Source organism: Polistes dominula, unplaced genomic scaffold (assembly GCF_049000335.1).
Source record: "Polistes dominula isolate Pdom_NZ unplaced genomic scaffold, Pdom_raw_medaka contig_37, whole genome shotgun sequence".
In the NCBI taxonomy this organism is placed as follows: Eukaryota; Metazoa; Arthropoda; class Insecta; order Hymenoptera; family Vespidae; genus Polistes; species Polistes dominula.
In genome coordinates this window covers 4,545,134-4,571,787 of record NW_028301169.1, presented here as the reverse complement: position 1 = coordinate 4,571,787, position 26,654 = coordinate 4,545,134, and the positions used below count along the sequence as shown (strand labels likewise).

The following is a 26,654-nucleotide window of genomic DNA, read 5'->3' as shown; positions in this document are numbered from 1 at the left end:
TGTTTTTTATCATTAAAGTTAAAAATCAAGGTGTATGAATACACCTGTCAAAAGTTATTTCAAATTTTTGTCGTATTATTATATTTATCATTTCTCAATTAATTCAATGTTATTAATAAACTATTATTGTCTCTTTTTTTAAAATTCTTTTTCATTCTTTTCTAGAATTGACAAAATTAATATAATTCATAACATGCTATAAAACATTGCTATTCATGAATTTAAAATTATTAGTACTTTTCTTTTTACCTCCGATTGTACCTCCCAAACGTTCTTAAATATTACTCATATCAAGTAATCAATCTATCCCCCTAAAAAGAAATTCAACGATAAAAAATGTTCTCGACGTTTCAAAGATCGAATATCGAATCTCATTCTCCTCCTATTTCGTCCTCTTCCTTTTCTTCTTCTCCTTCTTCTTCTTCTTCTTCTTGCTCATTCTTCCTTTTACCCTCTTTGGCTTTTTCCCCGAGTTTATTAAGTTTTTATCTGCTCCTTGTTTCGCGCCCCTACCACCATCACCTTTATGCCGCGAGATTTATAGGGACAATGCTTCTTTACGGTAGCGAGAGAAAAATAGAAAGAGGAAAAAGGAAAAAGGTAGGGATAGAGGAAGAAAATAAGGGTAGAAAGAAACGGCGAATGGCGCTCGACGCTGAATGGTGGATGAAAAGATCGGTCGAGAGTGTTCGACGACGACGACGACGATGACGACGAAGAGGGGTTGTGGAAACTGGAAGTGTGCTCGCTCGCGCGCGCACCATTTTATCTATGTGTACCTTTTTCATAGTGTGTAGGAATGAGAGAAGGCTGCTGCTGCTGCTGCTGCTACTGGAGGGTGGAACACGTCGAAGAAAGGAATCGATGCTTGTTTCGAAAGAGAAAGAGAGAGAGAGAGAGAGAAAGTGTGTGTATGTGTGGGTGAGGAGACGATAGGACGTTGCTCTCAAGTCCGAGACACAATGTTAATGGAATCGCAAGAGGTATTTGTATTGTGTCAAATCGATAGTCTCTCTCTCTCTCTCTCTCACTCTTTCTATCTAACTATTTATCTATCTATCTTTCTTTGTAAAGACGATCTCCGAGAGTCTAGTAGACGTTTTTCTTCTACATTCTCTTTCTTTTCACACTTTGATCTCTAATAACGTACACGTCTTCGTACGCTTGTCCTAAAATGAGTCGAGTTATTGAATTTTCTTATTGTACTTTTCGATCGATCTATCATGGACAAAGAATGCCGAGAAAGAGAGAGTAAAAGATATATATATATATATGTCTGTGTGTATGTATTTGTGATGAAACGTCATGATTGGTATAATCATAATAATAAATTGATCGAATCAAAAGAATTTCAGATGAAAATCTGTTAAGAGAAGAAAGTAATCGTTTATATTTGTTTTTTTTTTCGTTCAATTGCCGTTGTTGTTCTCGAGGTTTCCCATCGTGGAATGCATTTCGCGTCGCGTCGACAGGTCAGAACGGTACCCATCCAGTTTCCCGCATCTCTCCGCATTACTCTCGAGAACATTTCTCTCTGCGCCTCTCTGATACCAACGGGTATATATATATATATATATGTTATGTATGTGTCTATCTATAGCTATGTATGTATGTATGTATGTATATTTGGATGTATGTAGATGTATTCATGCATTTGGGATCGTATATATATATATATATATATGTATATGTACGTATGTATGTCTCTCTCACCGCAGGATGGGTAAGCGTGTGGCCGTATGACCACGGTATCTCTCTCTCTCTCTCTCTCTCTTTCTCTCTCTCTATCTATCTATCTCTCTGCCACTGTAATTACATGCTGCTACTAACAGGTATTTCGTCCGTGGTATTTATGCAAACTAAATCATTCGGGACGGTCCGTTGGAACGTTCCCGATCGCGCGTTTTCTCCGTTCGTGAAAGCACCCAGATCAAACGTAAATTCCTTCTCTTCCTTTTTTTAATTATCTACTTTTCTCTCTTCATTCATTTTTCTCTCTCTTTTTATAATCTTGATTTATTTATTTATCGGTCTTCAAATCTGATCATAATCACCTATATCTCTATTTATTTTTTCCTCTTTCTCTCTCTCTCTCTCTCTCTCTCTCTCTCTCTCTCTCTCTCTCTCTCTCTCTCTCTCTCTCTCTCTATGTATATATATATATATATATATACGTGAAATAAGAAAACTAGTTCCCGTCGGATCACTTACAGTCAAGGAGTAATGGGTACAGTTAGTATATAAAAGGGTTAACAGTTCGAAAGAAAATGCCGTATGTCGTATACTCGAAACAGAAAAAGATACAGTAAAAGACGCTCAACAATATCATAGAAAATGTAAGGGAGAGTATACGTGTGAAAAGGTTTTCGTAGAAAATTGACTACTAGACCCTTAAAAAAGGGTAGAGTAATAAAAGACACAAGCAATTTTAAATCGGTCGTATATTTCGGTACGATGATATTTCAAGCATAAAATGGCAGAAAAAAGTCTGTTGTTTCTATTTTCGTTTCTTCATTTTTTTTTTTTTTTTTATATTGGTTTTATTTTTATCGACGAATATTTTTGGAACGACGATGGTTAAGATTTAGCGTGGCACAGGATTCGAGTAAGTTCAAAGATCGTTGTCTGCTGAATAAGCTTTTTATACTGTGTGCGTGTTTATCGCGTCTTTGTCTGATGCGAGTTGTCAGATTCGCTCCACGGTTTGAAGCAGCCACGAAGCGGTTTGCTGCTTGGTTCAAGGCTTATAATTACTCGATCCTGCAAGTAGGTCGCTTTCTCCATGGCACTTTGCGCCATCAGTGTGTGTGCGCGCGAGCGCACATGCTTCAAGCAAAGTCTCTCGCAAGTACCGGGGAATCCTCTTGGTTACGCTATTAAATCTACCGTTTCAGCCTTGATTCCTTATTTCCTCGAGAGCAGCTACATCGTGCAAACTACTTATACGTGTATACACATATAAAGTGTCTACTTAAATACTTACATAGATCGTGATCGATCATTGTATTCTCGATTTATTAGACGCGTCTAACTTATCTATCGTAATATGATTAAACATTACAGATATTGTACTTTCTTTTCTTTTTCTTTTTTATATTTACATCACGTTTTCACTCCATATAAGTGCTATATAAAAGCGCGCATGCACAATTCAAGGACACAAATTTATATATATATTTTTTTAGTATTATTTCGTTTTATTATAATAAAATTGTTTGTTACTTCTTATAGAAAGGAATAGGTTTTTTTTTTTAATATTTTATTTTTATAATTTAAATAATACGTACTTGATCATTTTTATATCATTATATAATAATAATATTGGATGTTTAAATATAATGCCATTAGAAATTTTTCTCTCAATTTTATGACATTGATTTTATTATTATTTAAGTAAAGGTTTAAAGACCATTTTCAGTGGTATACTGTTTTCTTTTCTTTCTTAACACAAAAATTTTCATTTATTTCTTTCTCAAATATCTACAACATTTTTATTATTTCAAACTCGAACATTGAATTGGATTACACGAGATTTGAACGATTTAAACGTACGTTTTAATTAATATCCTTCGAAGAATCATTTTATATCCTATATTAATATTTACGTTATTTGCAATATCCGTTTGTTACAGTTATCTGCATCGGATTTTATTTTTCTTTCTTTCTTTCTCTCTCTTTGCATGTTTCTTTACGATATGTAGGTCAACGTCGAGTTAAAGAATCGGAGCTTGGAAAAATGAACGGTCAATTAGCGGCTCGGTTTCTCTTTTATTCCATCTCGAATTACGCGCCAAAACACACGGTGTTGCGTGTCCGTACTCTCATCATAACTTCCGATCTTCTTGTTTTACGATATTTAAGAGAAAAAAATAAAAACAAGAAAAACATATATCGTAAACCGCAAATAATAACAAAGAACAAAATCATTAATTGTTAGTGAACAACGTCTCGTAGTATGAAAAAGTTTCTTTCTCTATCACACAACATACAGATTTTCTCTTTTCTTCTTTTTCCCTTTTCTATCTCTCTCTTTCTCTTTCCCGTTGATCGTGTTCGACGATGCATCACGACGAAATATGATTGAACACTCCCACGCTATTGGAATTGTTTTCATGTGATACAACTTGTACCGTTACGATCCACTAAACAAAGATAGATACATGAATAGAGAGAGAGAGAGAGAATGAGAAGGAAGGGAGAGGGAGTGAAAATAATCTCTTTCTTAACATCATTTATTTCCAATTTTTATAACGGACTATCGAAAGAAAAAGGGTTTTTCTTTCTTTCCTCAGTAATATTTAAAAGTAATATTTCTAAATCGATTTAATAAAAATCCTAATACTTGTGCCAAAAGTTTTCTCTCTAGTCAAAACAAATCCGAGAAAGTTTGATGTATAAAGTCGACAGATTTTTCAACTGGATCGAATGAATTTTAAATTGGAATTTGTTGGCTCGTGTTATGTCAAAAATTCATGAATTAAATATGATATCCATTGGTAATCGATAGTACATATAAAACGAATCTTTTAAGGGAAAAGGTATATAAACCAAATTTGAACAAATTTTACTTATAAAATATTATGCTTTTCATTTTTTCGATTTTTTAATTTATTATTATTATTTGTTTATTTCTTTTTTTAATTCATAAATATTATCACGCGCCGAGATATATCAATAGATACAATTTAAGAGAAAAAAAGAAAAATAATAGAAAATAGATATATTACTATAAAATGATAAGAGACACATATTAATAGATATAATTTAAGGATAAAATAAAAATAGATAAGTTTTTGTACGATGATAAGAGACACACATGTTAATAGATACAATTTAAGAAAGAAGAAAAAGAAAAACACAAAATAGATATATATATTTTTTGTAAGGAGATAAGAGGTCAATGATCAGACTAATCCTGACCCCAAGGACGTTGTTGCACATGATAAGTATTGCACATGGTCTTCATCGTAATCGTTGGTCCACGCGCATTGACCCGACAGTTCTCATACCGGAAGCTTATGCTCGTTCGCACGCACTAATACGCGCAGAATATCATCGTGATACATATATATATGCATATGCGTATGGATAGACAGAAGTAGAGAGAGTGTGTGTAAGAGAGAGAGAGAAATAGAGAGGGAGTATGCGTAATGTGTATGTGTGAGTTTGTGAGTGTGTGTGTACGCACGTTTCACTTACAAACGGACATATATACGCATTCACACACACCGCACGCACGTAAAATGGTGGTCGGACCCGTCGGGATCGTCGAGGCTGCTGCATTGATCGGGAGGGTTCATCCTCCTCCTACTCCCCTCCAAAGCTCACCACTCTTCGCTCTTTCCTCCCCTTTAGTGAACAACGGACAAAGAGAACTCCGTGGGAGGAGAAGCTTTCGCTCTCTCACGTAGAGACAAGAGTAGTAGTAGTAGTAGTAGTCCTCACGGTCACTTTGCGACAACTCGATCGTTTCTAAACGATATAAATTATTAGCTACGGTTAAATACATTCCAGTGAATTTTTTTCTATTTTTATTTTTCATACTCACTCGTTTTTCTAATCAAATTCTACTCATTTTCATTTTTTGTTTTTACTTCATTTTTGTAAACTATATAACGAATAAAATTTGTGTGTTTTAAATTTATATGACAATTAATTTAATTGTTTTATTTTTTTTTCTGAATAAGTAGATAAGTGTCCGATCGTACAATTAGAAACATAAAAAAAGGGGGTTCAACAAATTCCTTTGATATTTTATCTGACAAGGAAATTTTGAATATACTGTTTTTTTTTTTATTTTTTTATTATGATCTTTTTTCTTCTTTCTTTTTATTTTTTTTTTTTTCGTTATTATCCCAAAGAGGGCCATTTGAGTTTGTCGAATTTTTTTTTTGGTGATTCTCGAGTGGCGGAGTCGCCGTACAAATGTTCCTTTAATTGGAAAGCAGGAAGTTTCGGTATGCGTTTTTCCCAGAGAATACTTCTACCGCTCCCCTTTTGTTTTCATTCTACGAAAAGGGTCGAATAAAAATGAGATCGACGGGATTCTGTTACTTTTGTAATAAAACGCAAAAAGAAGAAAAAAAAAGAAAAAGAGAAATGATAGGAGAGAAAATACAATTGAGAATAGAATAGAATAGAATAGGATAAAATAGAACAGAATAGAAGAGAAAAGTTTCGATAAAAGATCGTTATCCGTGCCATTATTTTGTGATATTTTTCCCTTTTCGAGAGGGCGGTCGATCAACGAACTGAAACTCTAATACACGGTGGACACGTAAACGAGCAACGTAAAAGTGCAAAAAGCTCCTCGTTAAATTTTTAACGATGTCAATCTGTCCGCTTCTACTTTCCGCTTTTGCGAACGTTCCTGTCTCCCTTTTCCCCCTCCCCCTCGACTCTGAACCCACTTTCCGTACATGTACAATATATATATATATATGTGTATGTGTCACCACTCATCCTTTTCCTCATCCCTGGTGAACTTTTTGAATATTTTCCTATCACGTTAAACGCTCGGAATTAAAAATTATTGCGAGCTTATTGTCCGGCCTCCCTCCCCACACCCCTGTTTGATCGAGATATCGAATCGTATAATCTTCGTGAATTCGTATATTATCTCTTTGCGGCACAAAATTTCAAATAATAAAAAAGCCCAGGTTGCATAGAAATTTTATCGAGTTTTAAATGAAACAAAATTCTTGTTATATTTTTTATTAATAACAGTATTACATAATGTAAAAATATAAAAAAATAAAGAATAATAATTTAATTACATTTTTAATAATAACTTAGAATAATAATTTAATTTACATTTATTGAAAATATTATTACCAACTGTTTTACGTAAATAACCGATAATAATAAATAAATGCATTAGAGTGCATCAAAAAGGTGGGACACTTTTTATCCCTCATTTTAATCCAAAAGAGTTATACGTAACCATTTCTTTTATTTTTTTTTCTTTTGAAATTCAATCACGTTCGAAAGTTTTCCAATTCTTTCCAACAGTTTTGTTCGCGAACTTTTCGTTTTGTTACTCGTTTACCAAAGAATAATGTTTATTTTTGCTGACGTGAAATTAAAGGAAAGATATAGAAATGAAAGAGAGAATAGAGAAAGGTTGAAGGATAAATATGCTAGCAAACGTAGGAGAAAGACTCGTCTTTCTTTCTATCTCTTTTTCTCTTTTTCTCTCTTTCTCCCTAATATTGTGTAACATTTAAAAGATATGCTCTATGCAGGTTTTCGCGTCCAACGCGTAGTTCCGTCTGCTGCCCGTTCCGTTTGCAACTACGACGAGTAGTACTTCTCGTAAATATCGTTAAGTAAACGCTCCTCTTCCTCCTCATTCTCCTCCTCCTCCTCCTTGACTCTTCTCGTGGCTTTGACGTAGAGTTTCGTTTAGTTTCAACATTCCTTGACTCTCTCTTTTTCATCCAAAGAAAAAAAAAATAACTTGGACTGGACACCGACAACTACGACAAGGATGACGATGATAACGATAATTAAGAGCTTTTGATATTTCAATCCTTCTTATATATTTTCTTATCTTTTTTTTTTCATCCATCTTTTAATACAAATTCGTTTGAAAAAAAATGAAGAAAAAAGAAATAAATCAAAAAATTCGTTTGAGAGACGACCACTACACTATATGACATATTTTACTACTCGTTTAAAAACAATTTCATAAGTTATAAACTCTCGTCGAATTTTTACCGAAGTTCCCTTCTTTTCTTTTTAAATCCCAACGATATTTTTTTCGTCAAATCATTTTCCCCTTTTAGGACCATTTTTCTCGTCGTCATCGTAAATATTTATCTCAATGAAATGAGTAGTGTGTCTATAGTCGAATCAAATTCGAGGAGTAGAAATTTAGTCGAGTCGGAAAGACGAACGATCCAAACTGACCGACAACATTCGGTTAATTTATGTCCGCCTATTGGCTGGTTAGTAACCACTACTAGCCGCATTACTGGATAGCGCAATGTCGAATCTGAGATCCCATCAACGATCTATGATGCACGATCTACGTGTTCTCTCTCTTTCTCTCTCGGTTGCTTCACTCGATTCGGGAAACGAGAAGCGTGTCGAGCCGACACGCTCGTAATTTTACTCGTAATTCTGCATTTCTCTCCCTCTTCCTCTCTCTCTCTCTCTCTCTCTCTCTCTCTCTCTCTCTATTACTCTTATACGCTCGAATGAACGCGGTTCGTTGAATCGAAGAGGAAGGCGTAGGTGTAAGAGAGAAAGAGAGAGAGAGAGAGAGAGACAGCAAGATAGAAGAAGAGAGAGGAGGGAGTCAACGAACATGGGAGCCCGTGACTGAGTGAATGTGTGAGTGAATAGCTGACTGAGTGAATAAGGGAGAAGTGAATGTGTGTGTGCGTGTGAGAGAGTGAGTGAGAGAGAGAGATAGACTACGATCGATCTTCTCCGAGCCCGCTACTCGGCTCCACGACCAGGACCATTCCCAATGTTCTCAAACATTCGGTATCCTGTAAATCTCCGGCTTATCCTGCGAATCTAAAGCCTTCTCTCAGACTTTCGCGCTTTACTAGGGGAGAAAAGTAAACGAGCAAAGAGAAAACATGAGAAAGAGGAAGAAAGAAATATATATATAGTAAGTATATTTTATTTCTCTTATTTTTCCTTTTATGGTACGTTTATTTAACAAACCAATTAACATCTTTCTATCATTGTCACACAAATGTGTTATTTAATATCGTGATCAACTCATTGAAAGAATATATGAAATGTTTAAAAATATAATTATATTAAGTTACTGATCTTATATTTTAATGGTATTTACAATAATTGATAATATAATTTTTTTTACACTGTATAAATATTTTATTCAACTTTTTTAATAATTCTATATCAAATAATCATTTGTAATTAATCTAAAAATTGCAGCACACACTACAAGATATCTCGTATTTTGCAGTCAATGGGTTTATGTTTCCTATTTCTCTTTTGATTCGTTATTCGTCTTGTTTTAAATCTCTAGGTATTTTCTTTTTCTTTTTTTTATCTTCTTTCTTTTCGAAGCAATCGTTAAACCTTGAAAATTGTTATAGAGAAAGTATAGAAGAATAAATATGAAAAAAAAGAAAAAAAAGTACAGAGAGTAAAAGGAAATTGATTAATTTGAATGGCGAAACAAGCGAACCGTGATAGCAAAATTGAAGGTCACTGGTCGATGAGACGAGGAAACTGTGTGAAGCATTTTACTACGCATCGTTTTTTTCAAAGGTCAAAGTTCTCTTCTCTTGCCACCACTCTACTACTATATCGTCGTGGGTGACTCTCGTATATGGGGGCGTTTTCACGAAACATTTTCATTTTACTGCTAAAAACGTTGCTAACGTTCGCTTCACAAGCCCCCGCCATTTTCATTTACAGGGAAAAACGTAAACTCTGACATTTCGAGAGCGTGCGTGCGTGCTGAATCTTTTCTCTCCTTTCTCTCTATTTTTCTCTTTTGATCTTGTTGTCAAAGTATTTTCTCTCTTTCGACGTTATTGTATTCAATGTTGTGTTTTTCATCGTTTAACGAACGGTCGTCCCGTTGTTTTCGCCCACACCCAACCGAGCCAACCTCCTCTTCGTTCTTTTCTCATTACTCTCTTTTACTTTTTTCCGTGCCTTGGTAAACTTTTCTACTTATAGACTTTTCACACTAACAATAATAATAATTACAGTAATAAACGTTATTGCTATAAAAAGAAATACATGCATTAGAGAGATAATATTATATATGTGACCACAGTTATGAAAGTATTCTAAGTCATATATCTCTTGTTTCGAGACATTTAAAGAATTATATTTGAACATTAAATGAATTCTATATAATATTGAAATAAACACTATCTAACGGTTCATTTTTGACAATATCGTGAAAATATTACATTGAATTAATCTAGTTTAAAATAATGTATGCTGTAAAATTACTAATAAATTCATTTTTCTTTTTTAAATTTGGACTTAGACCACTTTCATAATTATGGGCACATATAACAAATAAATTTGATTTTTTATTCCACATAAGTTAATATAAATTTCTTTCTTTTTTTTTTTTATAATACTACGATACAAATGTTTTGTATTATAACAATTTTGTAAAAATCTAATCGACCAAGTTTGAGCTTTAATTATTTAAAAAGATTCAATTTATACATTGTAGAAATCTCGTAAAAAATTAATTACCTTACCCAACGCTAGTCGTATCACATCTATCATTTCGTAGCCAATTAAAAATGAAACGCGACCCCAATATTGACCTATCCAACGGTTTACAAGTTGAGAAACGCTGTTCCATAATAATGCTCGATAAAACTTGATAAAATCGTTAATGCTTTTATATATATTGGTAATAACCTTTCATAAAATTAAACTTTTCGATCTTTAACTCGTTGCAAATTTCTCTATTATAAATTCCATCGAATGTAATAATAATAATATATCGAACGTAGAGAATATTGGATATTTTCAACTGATAAGAGAAAGAGAGTGGGAAAGGGGTTGGGGTGAGGGTTGGTATAGGGAGAAGTTGCCCGTTAGCGTATTCGTTCCTGTTTACGGTTCGTTCGAATTCGATGAAGGATTTATAACGTGGACAACGAGACTGCTCTTTGCTATTACTATTGCTGTTGCTGTTGCTGCTGTTGGTGTTGGTATTGGTATTTGAATGTGTTGGTATTGACGTTGTGTTGCTGTTACTACTACCGACCTGTATCGAACGTTTCATAATTAACGAAATCGTTCTGCACGCGCGTAACAGCTAATTACGTGCTTACGTAAGCCGCTTGAAAACTTGCTCACTCGCACGTTCCTCATCGTCGTCGTCGTTAACGTTCTCGTTGTGTCGTCGTCATCATCGTTGTCATCGTTGTGTCGTTGTGTCGTTGTGTAGTAGTCGCGTTTACAATATTATATCGCATCTCGTTATATTTTCCTTCATGAATTTTTATCGTTTTTTTTCTGTTCCTTTTTTTTAATTTTCATACATTTTTTGTATCATCATCATTCTTCTCCTTCTTAACATTTTTTTTTGTCTCTCTCTCTCTTTTTTTCTCGTGATTTAAATTTCTATTATATTTTCTTTTTTTTTTTATCTTTTTCTCTCTCATTTTTATCCTTCTCTTTTTATCGTCATTGTCACTTTTACGCTCGTCATCGTAATTTTTTTTCTCTCTCTCTCTCTCTCTCTCTTTTTTATCCCGTCCCTTATATCTGTCATTTTTTTAAGAGATAAAAGATAAAAGACATGATAAAAAAAAAGAATAAAAATATGAGAAAAAGAGAAGAATTGGGGGGATGAAAAGAGACAGAAGAAGAAAAAATATTTCGCAATTCCTCGACACACGGGAGGGGGGCATTGGTTACGGATCTTCCGGAGAGTAAAGCGAATAAGGAATTTCGAAAGATGGTGGTACGCGTTCGAGGCAACCAACGTGTTTCCGTTCTTATGTAAATTATTCACCTTTTAGTACATAGTGATTCAGAAAGCGGTTAAGTAGTTCTCCTCGTAGTATCGAAGAAGTCGAAGAAGGTGAACCTTCGATGGTAAAGAAAAACACAAACGAGCGTTTGTGTTCGTTATTTCCTTCGTTTTACGATTCCATCCGCTTTAAGGGAAAGGAACGAACGAGAGTTTGTAAACGAATAACTGACTGAGTGAGTCAATGGTGTAAGAGAGAGAGAGAGAAAGCGAGATAGATGGTTTGATAAATAGATAGACAGATTGATAGATAGATATATCAATAGAATGAGAGAAACATCGTTAAATCAAGTTTCAACCTAGTGTAAACTCGAATTTTGTATCGATAGTTCCTATTATTGTCGGTTTTATCATTTTTTTTTTTTTTTATCAGAGTAAACCATCGGTGTTTACTTTTAGAATGATAGAACATTTTAAGAGTTCAACCTGATATACAAATGTTTTTTTCTTTTATTTCTATTCTTTGATTTTTGTTAAATAGTTTTAAAGGGAAGGAAAAAAATTTATTTTTATCGATCGATTATCTGATATACAAATGTTTCTTTTTTTGTTATTTTATTTTGATTTTTGTTAAATAATTTAAAGGGAAAGAAAAAATTTTCTTTTTATTGATCGAAGTTCTTCTGCTAGAACAAACACTTTGAGGAAATAAGTACTTGCTTAATAACTTACTTACATGCTTAGATATTTACGTTTTAATACTTACATATTGGAACGTATATGAATTTGGATCATTAGTGATCGTTAGGATCAATGTTGAAGATTAAAATCTTCCGTTTCAATTTCATCATCGAGATAGTAAGGAAACATTAACAAGAGATAAGGTTGGAAAGTTAAAAGTACGACTTTAATATGCGGTTGGGCGTTGAGAAGAGGCAGGTTTTAATGGTTGAACAACACGCTACCATGTCCCACCCGTTTTCTTATTACTTTTTATCTCTTTCTCGATATTATTTTCTTCATTTATCTGTCATTGAAATATCCCTAGAATTTTAACATGTCACGTTATTTTTCTTTTCTCAATTTTAATTTTTTTTTCTTTATTTTATTTTATCACTCATTGTGTCAGTTATTTGATTTTTTCATACGACCTGTTAAGTTTCTTATAATTTTTTTTTTATTTCTTTTAGTTATCTTTTAATCATTATCAGTTATTTGAATTATTCATACGACGTGCTAAGTTTGTTATATTTTTGTTGTTTTGTTTTTTTAATTTCTTTTAGTTAGAAATTTAAGATTACGATAAAACGAAGTTTTGTTTTTTTAAGACAAATTGTTCACACGAAAATTATTTTAATGTTGATAAAGTATTATTATTTTATTTATTTCAAATCATTTCAAATCATTTCAAAGTCTAAATTTATTTTTTTTCCATTACGTATTAATATTATATTTTACGTAAAGAATCAAGTGACTTTAATCAGAAAAGAAAAAAAAACAAATTTGATTCCTCTCGAAATAAATTGGATTAAACAGAATGAAGGGATAAAAGAAAAGAAAAGAAAAAAAAGAAAAAAAAATAAGTAAAAGTGTTTTTTTGGAAAGCTATTAAATTATAAAATGGAATGAAGTTTGTTCGTAAAGGATTGGTGTGCGTATTACAGATCGATGATATTTAGGTAAGTTACTTTATCTATCGTCTGTATGTTGCACCGTGTGTGTTATATAAATAAATCATTGGAACTCTCTCGATCGTATCGAGGATCGATTTTATCAGAAACGACCTTTCTCCGGGTGGCACGAGCCATCGAGTTCTGCTGGAGTTACGTTTCCAGGTCACGACCCTCGTCTTTGAGCCAAGTTGACTCGCCTTTTTTCCCCTTCCCTCCGCGAAATTTATTCCAACTCTTCCTCTCATTTTTATAATTTCTCGATATTCATGGAATAGCTTTGGATGATGTTCATAATACTTGGTGTACATAAATGACGAACAATATTTTTAATATACATAAAGCTTCTTTTCTCTTTAATACTAGTCAGTTGTATACGATGTTTTTTTTTTTATTTAAAAAAGAAAAGAAACAGAAAAAAAAGTTTAAATTAAATTGATAGAATTGTTATCAAAGTTAATTGGATTAAAATAGTCTTTTGTGATGCAAAATGGCGTAAATTCGGACAAATTAGACAATGGTATATTACTGTTAATAGAACCACAGTTATGATATACAAATTATATTTTAATAAAATAATCATGTGAATTTGATTTGAATAAATTTTAAGAAAACGAAAACGTAGAAAAATCACATACTAACTCTAGTAATTATCATTTAAAATTTTTTCCACTTTTAAAAAATTATTTTATTGAGCATTATGAATATTATATCAATAATGTATAAACACCCTCTACATTGTGCCTAACTGCTGAAGAGTAAATTTTATTCAATATTACGAATATTTATTTTCGTAATACATACATATGTAACCTTTGGGAAGTCATATAAACAAAAATCAATAAAAGAAATTTTAACCGACTTTCATAAAGGACAATGAATCAGTCAAATAGTGGATTTCAAAGCGGACGGTACGTTGAATTTAATCTTCGTGTTTCTAAATTACAATATACATTTTCTTCAATTAATTAACACTTATTAAAGGTATATCAAACACTCTTATATACTTTATTAATATTAACGACTCTTTGTTTAATTTAAAATACATTTGTATTAAAGTTCTTTCTTAATTGTAATTTCAAGTTCAATATTTTCATCGATTAAATATCAAATCGAGAATTGTTTAACATTTCGGAAGTATATTATAAAACAAATGTAATTTCTTATTCTTATTGTAATGGGTATTACATTGATTTTGATATTAAAAATCGTTTAAAAGTGCAATCAAAATAAAGAATGATCAATTGTTAAACATGATAAAAGCTTAAGTATTCATTCTGTTTATACAATTATACTAACATATATACGACTTTATTTTCTATACATTTTATTTTCGTATTTGTTTAATTCACTTTTTATAATTAAAGCTATAAAGTTAAACTCAATATAAATATCTAATTAAATAATAAATCCAATTGAACTCATTAAATATCTAATTAAGATATACTAAAGTATTTATCTATAAATTGTTTTCATTTTAAACACACTATATCAGTAATTTTCAATTAAAAATTTAAAATATAAAAATAACGGTGTATGATTTTAAGAAACTTACAGTAGTATTTTTCTTTTTGTTAATAACATTTGTTTGATAATAACGTTAGAACGTTTAAAGAAAAGAATATATATTTTAGTGAAATATTTATTTGAGATAATTTTCTAGAAAAATAAGAATAAGAAGTGGAAAAAGAAGATATAAAAATAGGGAAGTAATGAAAAACGTATCGCAAACGAAACGTCGAACGAACAAGAACATTTTCCTCGATAAGGATCCTAGTAGTAGTTACTTTAGCTTCTCGATAAAAATCTCGAGTTTTTCACATTTATTTCTTATCTCTTTCCCTCTCTCTTTCCCTCTCTCTGTCTTTCTCTCTCTCTCTCTCTCTTTTCCTCTCTTTTTCTATCTCTCCTAAGAAGAACAACTACGATGCATCTGAGAATATACCATTCTCTCGTGTTCTATTCTTTTGTCTTCCTACACACGATGAAAAAGAGAAAAGCACTGGATTTTCTCTATTTCTATCCCCCCCCTTTCTCCATCCCACTCTCCCTCTTTCTCTCTCTTTTTCTTTCTTATTTCACGATAAATGTTTCTCTTGTTGGAAATTCAAATTTTCTTTAAAAGTTTCTTCTTCCTCCTTTTTTGTTTTCCTTTTCTTTTTCTCTCTTTCTTTTTCTCTCTATCTCTCTCCTTTTGTTCCTTTTTTTCTAACGTAATAAGTTTTCCTTCGGTTTTATTTGAAAAGGAGATAGAAATAGATAAAGGGGAATTTTTGTTCTTCATCTAATTAACACTCTCTTTATACCTTAATTAAAATAATTAATCGCGTTGTCGAATAGCCACGGGGTAGATACAATGTATATGCATTCTCGTTGCAATAACGTCAATAAACATCCGTTTTCATTCAAATACTTCTTTCTCTCTCTCTCTCTCTCTCTCTCTCTCTTTCTTCTTCTTTTGATTCATTTGATTCGCTTTGATTGCTTGCACAAGCTCAATTCGGGCGAATTGTAATCGCATATGCTCGGAAAAATATTACGATGTGTATGGTTCGTGTGTATCGGCGGGTATGGGACCCTATAAATTGCAAATGTATATGTAAATGTAAATGTAAATTTAAATGTAGATGTAAATGTAAATGTAAATGTGACTATAACTATGGACTATGACACTGTGTGACTGTTACTCTGTCCAATGTGAACATGTGTGTGTGGGCAGCAGACAGGTGTGTGGATTGTAAGCGAAAATCATCCGCTATATTTATAATGTGTATGTATATGTATATGATGTGTTTGTAGAGTGTGTGAGTAGTGTGAGTGGGTGTGTACGTACGTGCACGTGCCGCCTGGAGCTTTCAGAAAAAGCGTGGAAAACAAAGGAAAATACAGCTGAGCTTTAGTTAAGCTCTCGCTGAATCGAATTAAAGCGTTACTAGAAATTCGATCACTTTTTTGTTTTGTGTGTGTATGCGTGTGTGTTAGCGATTGAAATTCGATGAAAATATTTTTTTATATCGATATGGGGAAAGAGATTCTTATAACTAACAATGATGATTTTATTTACTTTTTTAATTTTATTATTTTATTTTATCATACTTTTTGTTTCATTCTTCATTAATTTTCGATTAATTAATTAATTAATTATTTATTTTTTTCTTTGTTACAGGTAAGTGTTTCAACGATACTTGATGCAAAATTTCGAAATGTGGAACTAGTCGTCAAGGTTAGATTTTTGTATTCATTATTTTTTATCACACCATAATTTATATCAACTCTTTGAAATATTTTTTATATTATATTTCAATTTTTGTTTATTTTTAAATATTAATTACAGAAAGTTATTTGAAATGTTTCAATAGTTGTTATTTTATATTTTTCTAAAATGTGACGCGTTGCAATTTTTTATTTTACAAACGTTGCATTTTCTTTTTTAAATTCATCAAACAATAGTAATTTAATTTCAAAAAACGGAATATTGTGGCATTTATTATTTCATCAAAAAGTTGCAAATGTTACTATTCAAGATCAATCTAAATTTTGTATAATGGGACACAATAGACTTTTATCAAAATTGAAATTTCTCAAATAATTTTATTATGATCGTCACATCTGATATCTAAAAAAAAAACCAAAGTATAAGTAAAAATATATCATTTAAGTATGAACATCGTTATATCATTCGTTTGACATTTTGATTTAAACTCGATCGTGAAAACAAATGAAAAAAAATATGATGAAACGAACGTGTTTATTAGAAACCGCTTAAAAAAAAAAAAAAGAAAGAAGAAATTAGAGATCACAAAAAGAACATACATTTCATAACAGTTAATTATTAACGTCATTAGTTCCATTATTATGATACCGTATATAGTATTGATAATTAAATCGCGTTATTATCGTATTTGTTATCACCATTTCTCTTCAACTACCACCATCAGAGCCTTCTAGTTTACCCTTCCACTCCCTTCATCCCCTTCTTCATATTTACCCATTTTGTTCATTCGAGTTAGATGGAACGCGCGTGACTGATCATCGTACGCCCTTAACCCCTGTGTGACTTCGTATCGTGTTCTTGGTTGTAGGATCTATAATTTCAAGCTGACGCGAGTGAATCGTTCTTGTATATTATTATCCGTATTTCCCCTTCGTGTCGGCGTTCGTAGTTATAAACATCGACGTTTCTCTTAACCTCGATTTCAAATTTAATAAGTTCAATTCTTCCTTTTGTAAATAAAACCGGATACATTTTTGTTACATGCTAAATTTCTTGATACTTCGTTTATTTATGTATATTTATTTCTATTGAAAACGGGTAAGTGACCGTTTAAACCAAAAAAAAAAATCAATTATAATATAAAACATGTATTTAAATATATTAGGAGATTTTTTAGCCAATTGGATAGCTAACAAAATATTTTCTTTTATTTAGAAATAAATAAATGGTACATTTTTTATGCGTTTCTATCGCATTTGTTTTTACAAATTACAGGAATTATTTTTTTACAAATAACAGAACTCGCGTGGTAGATTGCGTTGCATTTCTACAATACACTAATTATTCGTACTTAAACATTTATCAAAAGTGGCTAGATGACTCTTAAGTAAAAAAACTAAAATTTATTATTTATTATTTATTTATTTATTTTATTATTTTTTTACTACTTTAGTTTTTTTGTATATATTATTTTTTGTATATTGTATATTATATATTATTAGGTTGACGACTAATAAATTGCGGATTTATCAAGGAAAATGATTGGTGATATCCGCAATTAATTTGTTGTCAACCCAATATATACTATTTAATATAATTTAATATTTATTTATATAATATTATATTTGATATTATATATTATATATATACTTATTATCTTTTGTAAAAAAAATCTTTTTAATTACTTAAAAATCGCAATTAACGTTCTTACTTCGTAAAGGGTTAAACAATTTATACAAATAAATAAATTGTATGAACAATGTTTGTTAGACTTCAAAGATGTTTTTAAAGAAGAAATGTTACGAAAATTATTTAATAGATAGAACAGTTTACTAAAATAGAGAGAGAGAAATTGAAAGAAAGAAAGAAAGAAATAAATAAATAAAGAAAGAAAGAAAGAAAGAAAGAAAGAAAGGAAGAAAGTAGGTAAATGTAAGTTTTAATATTATTCAGTAAAATAAACAAACAAATTTGATACGTTGATTCTGGTAGAGTTTTTTTTTGTACTCTATTTAACCGGACGGTAATAAAAATGCAATTTTTGCTTTATTATAATTTACTTTGCAAATTGTATAACTTTATTTGAATACATCAATAAATTAAACCTTGAAAACTTTCGATGAAAATATTATTTTTCAATCGATAAAAAGTGTATTCCCCTTATTGGCAAAAGTAATTTTACAAGATTATCTAATAGTGATACTATGAATGTTTATACACTGGAATCAAAGTGTTAATAAAATTAAACGAGATTTTCTTTTTTTCTAGTTCATACGACTATTATTTAAAATATTTATTTCTTATAAAATGTTCAATATCAAATCCTTTGTAGACGATAAACTTTATATTTAGTTATTTTCCTTTATATTCAATTTCTTTTGAAATACGCTATCGATCTTATTTGAACAAAACCCTGCAATAAACCTATGAAATAAAATATCATAGAATACGATAGGCAGTAGGTATAGGGTATCGTTTACTTAAAAAATTCCACTCAAAGATTAAAAAAAATTCTGGAGGACCATAAATTCCCAACCAACTCAACGATCATCGAAACATATTGGTGCGACGAAAACCTTTGTGCAGTGTCGGGTCCTTTGAGTGGTATACGATACCTATGTAAACATGGGATAACACAGAGAGAAAGGACATTACTCATAAAGAAAATTTCTTATGCTTAACCCTCACTATAACCCTTACCAAAAACATAAGCTCTTCCATCGGGAAACCCTGGTACGTAGACCCTCCTACTATTGGCCAATAAGTTTCATTTATTTCCTTCCCTCTCCAAAGGGGTGTAACTAATTTGGATATAAAATATGTGAAATAAAGTAAGAAAGTGTCCGTCATTCAACATACATTCATACAGTCCATACCAAGCATTCAAATAATTGTAACATAGTCGGCAAGACTCAAATAATAAATTCATTATTGAATAAAAAACTGCCGTGAGATTTCCGTACAAAACGCGAGATAATTTCAACTTAAAAATTGTATGTTAGTTTAAAACGGATATGTTATGCTTCAGCATAACATATAGTGCGCGCGAACATAAAAATTAAAGAAAAATTTTAAACAAAATCGTGTAACTCAAGTAATATTATATTTAAACAACTCCTCGCATGATAACCAATTTATTAAAATAAAATTATATAATAATTTATTATTATCATTATATTAATTATAATGTAATTTATAAATTTAAATAAAAAATATATTATTATATATTTTATATAAAATATATAATTTAAAAAATAATTTAATAAAAAAATACTTCTATATTTAAAATAATTCAACCCAAAAAGAAATCGTTTTTTGCTCTTATAATATTTAATATAATTTTATAAAAAATAAAAAATAAAATAATTTAATCCAGTCTAAATTAATAAAATTGAGGATCACGACTCGAGGATATTTTATTAATACGCATAGATATGTCGATAATTGCGAATTAATCTTTATTTTCTATAGACATATACGTAATACACTGTGTTCTATCACTGTATGTACGTATTCCTCGACGTACCACATATGTGTACATATAGATGCGTATGCATATACATACATATATATTTGTCTGTCCTTTACCTGCTGTACAGTGCTGTGTGCTGTGTCGGTACGCGTGCAGTCGCATCCGAAATCGATATGTTCTTGTTTGCGTTATGCAAGCAAACATCTCTGGAAAACGCCGACACTCCTCCCCCCTCTCTCTATCTATCTATCTATCTCTCTTTCTCTTTCTATATATATATATATATATATATATATATATATGTTCTATCTCCGTCTTTCTCCACCTCTTTCGTTGTCGATGCGCGCCGAGGGAGCCTCGAACGTATCGAATATTTTCAAATACCATGGAATACTATCTATACGTGCCGAGATCGTCGAGTTTGATATCTTCCTCTCGCATCCTTTTCTCTCTTACACTCTCTTTCTCTCGCTCTCTCTCTCATAGTCTTTCTCTCTTTCTGTCTTTCGATAGGAAACGAAGGAGAAAAGGAAAGGGAAGCTGAGACGGTAAAGCGATATCATTTCGTCCACATTTTCCGTCTCCAGTTTTCCTTCCTTCCCTCCACTACCTCCTTTTCTTACTCAACCATACCCCTTCCACCACCCCCTCTTCACCCCCTTTATACTCTTTCTACTTCTACTCCTTCTTATTTTTCTTTTTCTTATTCTAGTTCTTCTTCTTCTTCTTTTGCTTCTTTTGCTTTCTTTTGCTTTCTTTTCTTACGAGGTTTTGTGTTTGCGTTTATGTGTGAGTATACGTGTGCATGTACCGAAAGAATGAGTGAGTGAGAAAAAGAGAGAGAGAGAAAGAGAGAAAGGAAAGAAGGAAATCCTCCACGATCAATGTTTCATATCTCTATTCTCGGGAATGGCTCGTTCGCGGAAGTGCAGCGCAGAAAATATGCTTTTTAGTCGAACCTCCTTCTATTCCTTTGTATGTGTGCTGTGTGCTGTATATATATGTATGTGTATATGTATATATAGTTCGTTCGTTGCATGATAAAAGCTCTTGGACTCTTCCTTAAACGTAAAAGGAATTAAGGACTCGAAAAATTATCTCTCCGGAGTGTACTCTCCCTTTTTCTATCTCTCTTCCTCTTTATCTATTTCTTCCTCTTTTTTCTTTTTAATTTAAAAAGCAACATTTGTTTTTCAATTTCATTTCTTTTTATTTCCTTTTCCTTTTGTATAATTAAAAAAACAAAATGAAAATGATGAATGTATTATTACACGTTTCTAGTACGCTTGCTTGCACGAATTTACCCAACCTTCCACCCTGCAACCCTCTCCTCTCCTGATTTAGGGACAGATCACTTGTTAGAAACAAAATTAAAAAGATCGAACTTTTATGGTGTTTGTAATCAATTTTTAAGTAATATATATATATATGTATGAATAGTATGAATATTATTATAGATGTTATTATTGTGTCGAATCGGGAACAAGTTATAAATTAATATTACATATGCATAAATTGACAAAGTATATACTTATAATTTATATATGTTATATATATTGATGTATGTATATACTATAGATCAATTATCTATCGGTTTTTATTGCCGTTTTTGCAAATCAATATCTTGTTCAATGTTATTACAATTTAAGAAAAAAAAAGCAATAAATTAGTTGTGTGTACTAATATACGGGATAAATAGTTTTGATTGAAATTTCACCAAGAGTAAAAATATCTAAAGATAACAGGTACATTAAAAGCTAATTTGTTTCTCGCTTGGTTCCCCTGAATTTAACGGAATGAAGGCGTGTTTCACCTCGGAGCGTGACGGTTGGGATCAAACTCCATTTAAACTGGCCAGCAAAAAGGTTATTGTGTACACGACGTGATGCGCCTAAAGAAGTTTTCACTTTATCAAAAGAAGAAAAAACCCTCCTATTGTTTTCCAAGCCCGGTAATAACGATTAAAAATGTTTGTTTATTTGTTTGTTTATTGTTTCTGGTTGTCATCGATTTTCAACACGGGTGCCTTTAAGATAATAAAGGTTGAGTATCCCTGGAGTTAGGGATATTGATGTAGTTACACTACTATATACATACTACTACTGCATTTGATATTTAATACGTTGAAACTAAAAAGATATCATCTTAGCTCGTAAATCACGAGACGCGCGCGCGCGTGTCTTTTCGCGAGTAGAAACGGGTTTTCGAAACGTCGCAAATTTTGTCTTCTATCCACTTGGCTCCTATAACTCCTTTGTTCTCTAGCGAATAAGACGATAGAAGAGGCAAAGCGATGAGATGAGAGTATGCGAGAGAAACAGAAAGAGAGAGAGAAAAGGTAGGAGATAACTACGTCAGGATGCTTTTTGAAGGAGTTGAAAGAGTGGGATGGGTGGGTGGAGGTTGGTGGTGGAGGTGGGGGAGGGGGATAGAGAATTCAGAATTCGAGTGGGCGTAGCAAAAGCGAGAATAAATTTAACATGGAATGAATAAGAGAGAAAGAGAGAGAGAGAAAGTGGTGGTGGAGTGAGGTGTGGAGTGGGGGTGTGGAGAAAACATCATCCGTTTGCAATTCGATGTAAAATCGTACGAGTGTTGTAGTTTCACTTGCTGTATTAGCCGGACTTGTTTACACTACGATTCCGAGCGTGAGATTTGTTGAACTCTACCTTCGATTTAACCGCGAACTTTCTCTTTCTCTTACTATCTATCATTTTCTATTCCCCCCTCCCTCTTCTTGCAGACATATACTTTCGACGTTGGTTCGGGGGCTAAATTTGCAATTCGACTATAGAAGAAAGTAATCAAATTAATCGAATATAACCCTTTTCCTAATTTGCAAAGTGAAAATAATATTATATTTGCGATGAATGATGAATTGATCGGATCAAAATTTTAGTCCTCGAAATTCAAAATTCTATTAATATATCAATAATATAAAACGATAACAAAAATTTTTTTGGATGGGGGAAAAGAAAAAACGAAAAAGAAAAATTTAAAAAAAGAACATTTAATTTATTTTCTTAAAACCGTTCAATTAAAAGATTATAACTAACAAAGTATTTTGCTCGAGTAGCAGACTACTCCTCGAATGCAAAGTTAGTAGAGTTGGCCGTTAGTTGATGATGAACAGTATCGTCGTCGTTACTATGCTCATGAATATTACACGAATAAGATTCTACGCATCGGACTACATCGTTGCAACGAGTTAATGAATTATCGGTGTAATTAATCGAACGTACCGAGAGCGCGAGCGTCCATTACGCGAGTACTACCCAACCCTTCCCTCCCCCCTTCCCCTTCCTCTTCTTCCTCCTCGATCGCTACTTCACCATCTCTCCCTCTTCTTCTTCCACCACTATATATTCCTTTTCTTCGTTCCCGCATGCATGTAAATTCGTATTGTACACCAGGCGGGGGGGGGGGGGTGAGTATGTATGTACTATGTGTGTTACTCCTAGGTAGTTGGTTTACTTCGTTTAATTTAATATTCATGCATTCGTTCGCGAATTAATTTAGGCGGTTTTGTAATAATATATATTGGTCTGAAAATAATTTCTCCGTAGAAAATTTCGAGATGCGAAATGAAAAAAGAGGAAGGATAGGAAAGGAAAGAGAGAAAGAAATAGAAAAAAAAGAAAAAGAAAAGTTAGTAGTATCTACTAAAGCGAATACATTTAAAGTCGTTTTGTATCCATATAAAATATATTACATATCTCGAAGAATGCTAATATTTTTCTTCGACGAGGGAAAACTCGATTTATCGTTTCGTTTAAACGACACTAACACGGTTGCACACACCTATATTACTTGCTCTCTAGGTTATCGTCATTGCGTAACGCGTTGAGCGATTTGCAACGATCGATGTTTATTTATATTACTATATATATATATATATATATATATATATATATATATATATATATATAATATTAGTGTGGGTCAAAAAAATCAATTATTTTTTTTTTTTACAAGTGCCATGGAAAAATGAGTTGCTAGACACCTTAAAAAAATTCTCACCAAATATGAGCTCTTAATTTTAATAGGAAGACCCTCCGCATCGCAGTTTTTTATTTTTTTCTCAGTCCAATAGAATAAAATTCATATCTCATCATTAATTGATTGTACAGAAAAATGTTCTGGAAGAATTTTATAGGAAATTTAATGCTCTACAAAAAAGGTATCTTATATTTTTTCCGTAAACCTCACCATTTGAATGATATTAAAGATTTAAGTTTGATTCTTTTAAGACAAATTTCATTTTTGTTTATGAATTTTATAACTCGACAATAAATGACTATTATAAAATGTGCAATACAAATTTTTGTAGGGAATTAACTGCTCTATATAAATGATGTCTTATGTTTTGGCGATTAAATTAAGCGTTTAAAAGATATTCATCATCAAACTTTCATGTGTACTGATTTCTGTCTCTGAATATCTTTTGAACGTTTAATTTAATCGCCAAAACATAAGACACCATTTTTATAGAGCAGTTAATTTCCTACAAAAATTTGAATTGCACATTTTATAATAGTCATTTATTGTCGAGTTATAAAATTCATAAACAGAAATGAAATTTGTCTTAAAATAAACAAACTTAAATCTTATATATATATATATATATGTATATGTAGATATAGATATAGATGTTATATATAGTTGCATACAAAATTATCCGTCCAAACATAATTTTATCATTTAGTATGGTTTAAAAAATACAGAATGAAAACTCAAATATATCATTGTAAAGCGTTTTTATTATGCCATCAAAATATGTAATTTAAAAATTGTTTATAACTGTTAACAATTATTTGTTACAAATATGACAATTTCTGGTTTTTCATAAATATCCTGCCATGTTCTATGAAGGTATTAATCAAGGTAGAATGTATTTTACTTCGCTATGTTTACGTTATCAGTCGCGAATGTATGTAAACATTGAGTTCGTTGTCTTTTCTGTTTTGTATGATCAGTAACACTTTGTCAAAATGCCGAAATGCACATCTTTAAACATTCGTAAATTAATTATTAAATTACACGATGAAGGAAAAGTCTCCCGTGAAATATCAACAATTTTGGCTATCAGAAAATCGACTGTTAACATTATTATTATTAAATTTAAGACAACGGGTACTTTAGAAGCTAAACGCAATCCTGGGCGACCAAGAAAAACAACTAATCGTGTTGATAGAGTAATTAAAAGAAAGGCTATCTCAGACGTAAAAAAGAATGCTGCAATCAATGCACGCGAGTTACGCGAAGAAAATTTGGCTGACATTAGTCAAAGTACTGTGTCACGAAGGTTGACAGAAGTGGGACTTTTCAGACGCGTTGTTGTTAAAAAACCACTTATCAGTAAGAAAAATAAGAAGGACAGATTGGAATTCGCCAAAAGACATCAACACTAGACTATTGAAGATTGGAAAAAAGTGCTCTTTTTGGATGAAACTAAAATTAATGTGTTTGGAAACGATGGGAGGAGATATGTTCGACGACAAAAGGTAAAAGGTACTAGATATGATTCAAGACATCAAATACACACTGTAAAACACGGTAAAAGTAGCATTATTCTATGGGGTCCCTTTTCTTGGAAAGGCGTTAGCCCAATCTTTAAAATTGAAGACACAATGGACTCTATTAAATATAGAGATATCATATTAGATGTAATTCTGCCTTATGCATGTCAAAACGTGCCACGAGGATGAATATTTCAGCAGGATAATGATCAAAAACATCAATTAAAGCTTCGTCAACAGGTTTTTTCCCAGAAAAAAAGCCCGAATTTTAGAGTAGCCAAGTTAATCTCGGACTTAAATCCCATAGAACATTAATGGCAAGAGCTAAAACTAAAATTAGGATCTAAAACATGTGCGAATAAAGCTAATTTGTGGGAAAAAGTTCAAGAAGAGTGGAAAAATATCTCTCAAGATAAAATCGTTAAACTAATTGAATCGATGGCTCACCGATGTGCTGCTGTGATAGCTGCAAAGAGTATGGCTACTAAATATTGATGAAAATTTAACATTTATTTCTTATATTTATTTTTTATTACTACTTCTGATTATTTTTCCTTCAATTTTTTCTATACATAGTGTGAAATTTGTATTTATGAAAAATAATTTATGAAAAATAATTTGGTATTTATGAAAAACCAAAAATTGTTATTCTTGTTATAAATAATTATAAATTGTTATATATAATTTTGTAATTACATGGTTTTATAACAAAATAAAAATACTTTACGATGATATATTTGTATTTGTATTTTGCACCCTTTACATGTTACATAATCAAAAAATTATGTTTGGCCGGATAATTTTGCATGCAACTGTATGTATGTAGGCATGTGTGTATATGTGTATTCTTGTCTAGATACGTTATTCAATATCGTTATGCACGAAAGAACCAATTAACGAGAAACCTTCTTTCTTCTTTAAACTTTACTTTAACCAAGGTTGATGCTTTCGTTGAATTTCTTTCAAGAAGATTAATACGTTTACTCTTCTTTGTGCTATTATATTTTACTCTTCAAAAGATTTTTCATCTTTTCTCCTCCTCTTCTCCACTTCTTTTTCTTATGTTTTTTTGTGTTTTATTTTTCTTTTTTTTTCTTTTTGAGAAGAAAATAAAAATGGACAAAAAAATAAATATTAGTTCATACGACTTAATTTCATCTTAGAAATCCGCATTTCCTTTTTCAACTATTCCTACGTAAGAATAACTTTTTTATCGTTGAAAAGTCAAAATCGATTATTATGTTTTGTCGAGAATAAGAAACTTGGTCAAATCTGGGTACTTTCGAGTTTTTCTTTTTTCGTCTTCGTCTTGTGGTACTCCTCAGGAAATGCCGTT

The 26,654-nt window shown here is 31.6% G+C and overlaps 2 protein-coding genes across 2 annotated transcripts in view; both read left to right on the top strand.

The window, feature by feature from the left end:
- The window catches only part of LOC107067017 (uncharacterized), a 293,899-nt gene that overhangs the window by 114,612 nt on the left and 152,633 nt on the right, over positions 1-26,654 (top strand).
- Positions 24,791-25,210, top strand: LOC107066957 (uncharacterized). The gene has a single exon (XM_015322032.2). The coding sequence runs from the start codon at positions 24,791-24,793 to the stop codon at positions 25,208-25,210; it is 420 nt and encodes a 139-aa protein (XP_015177518.2).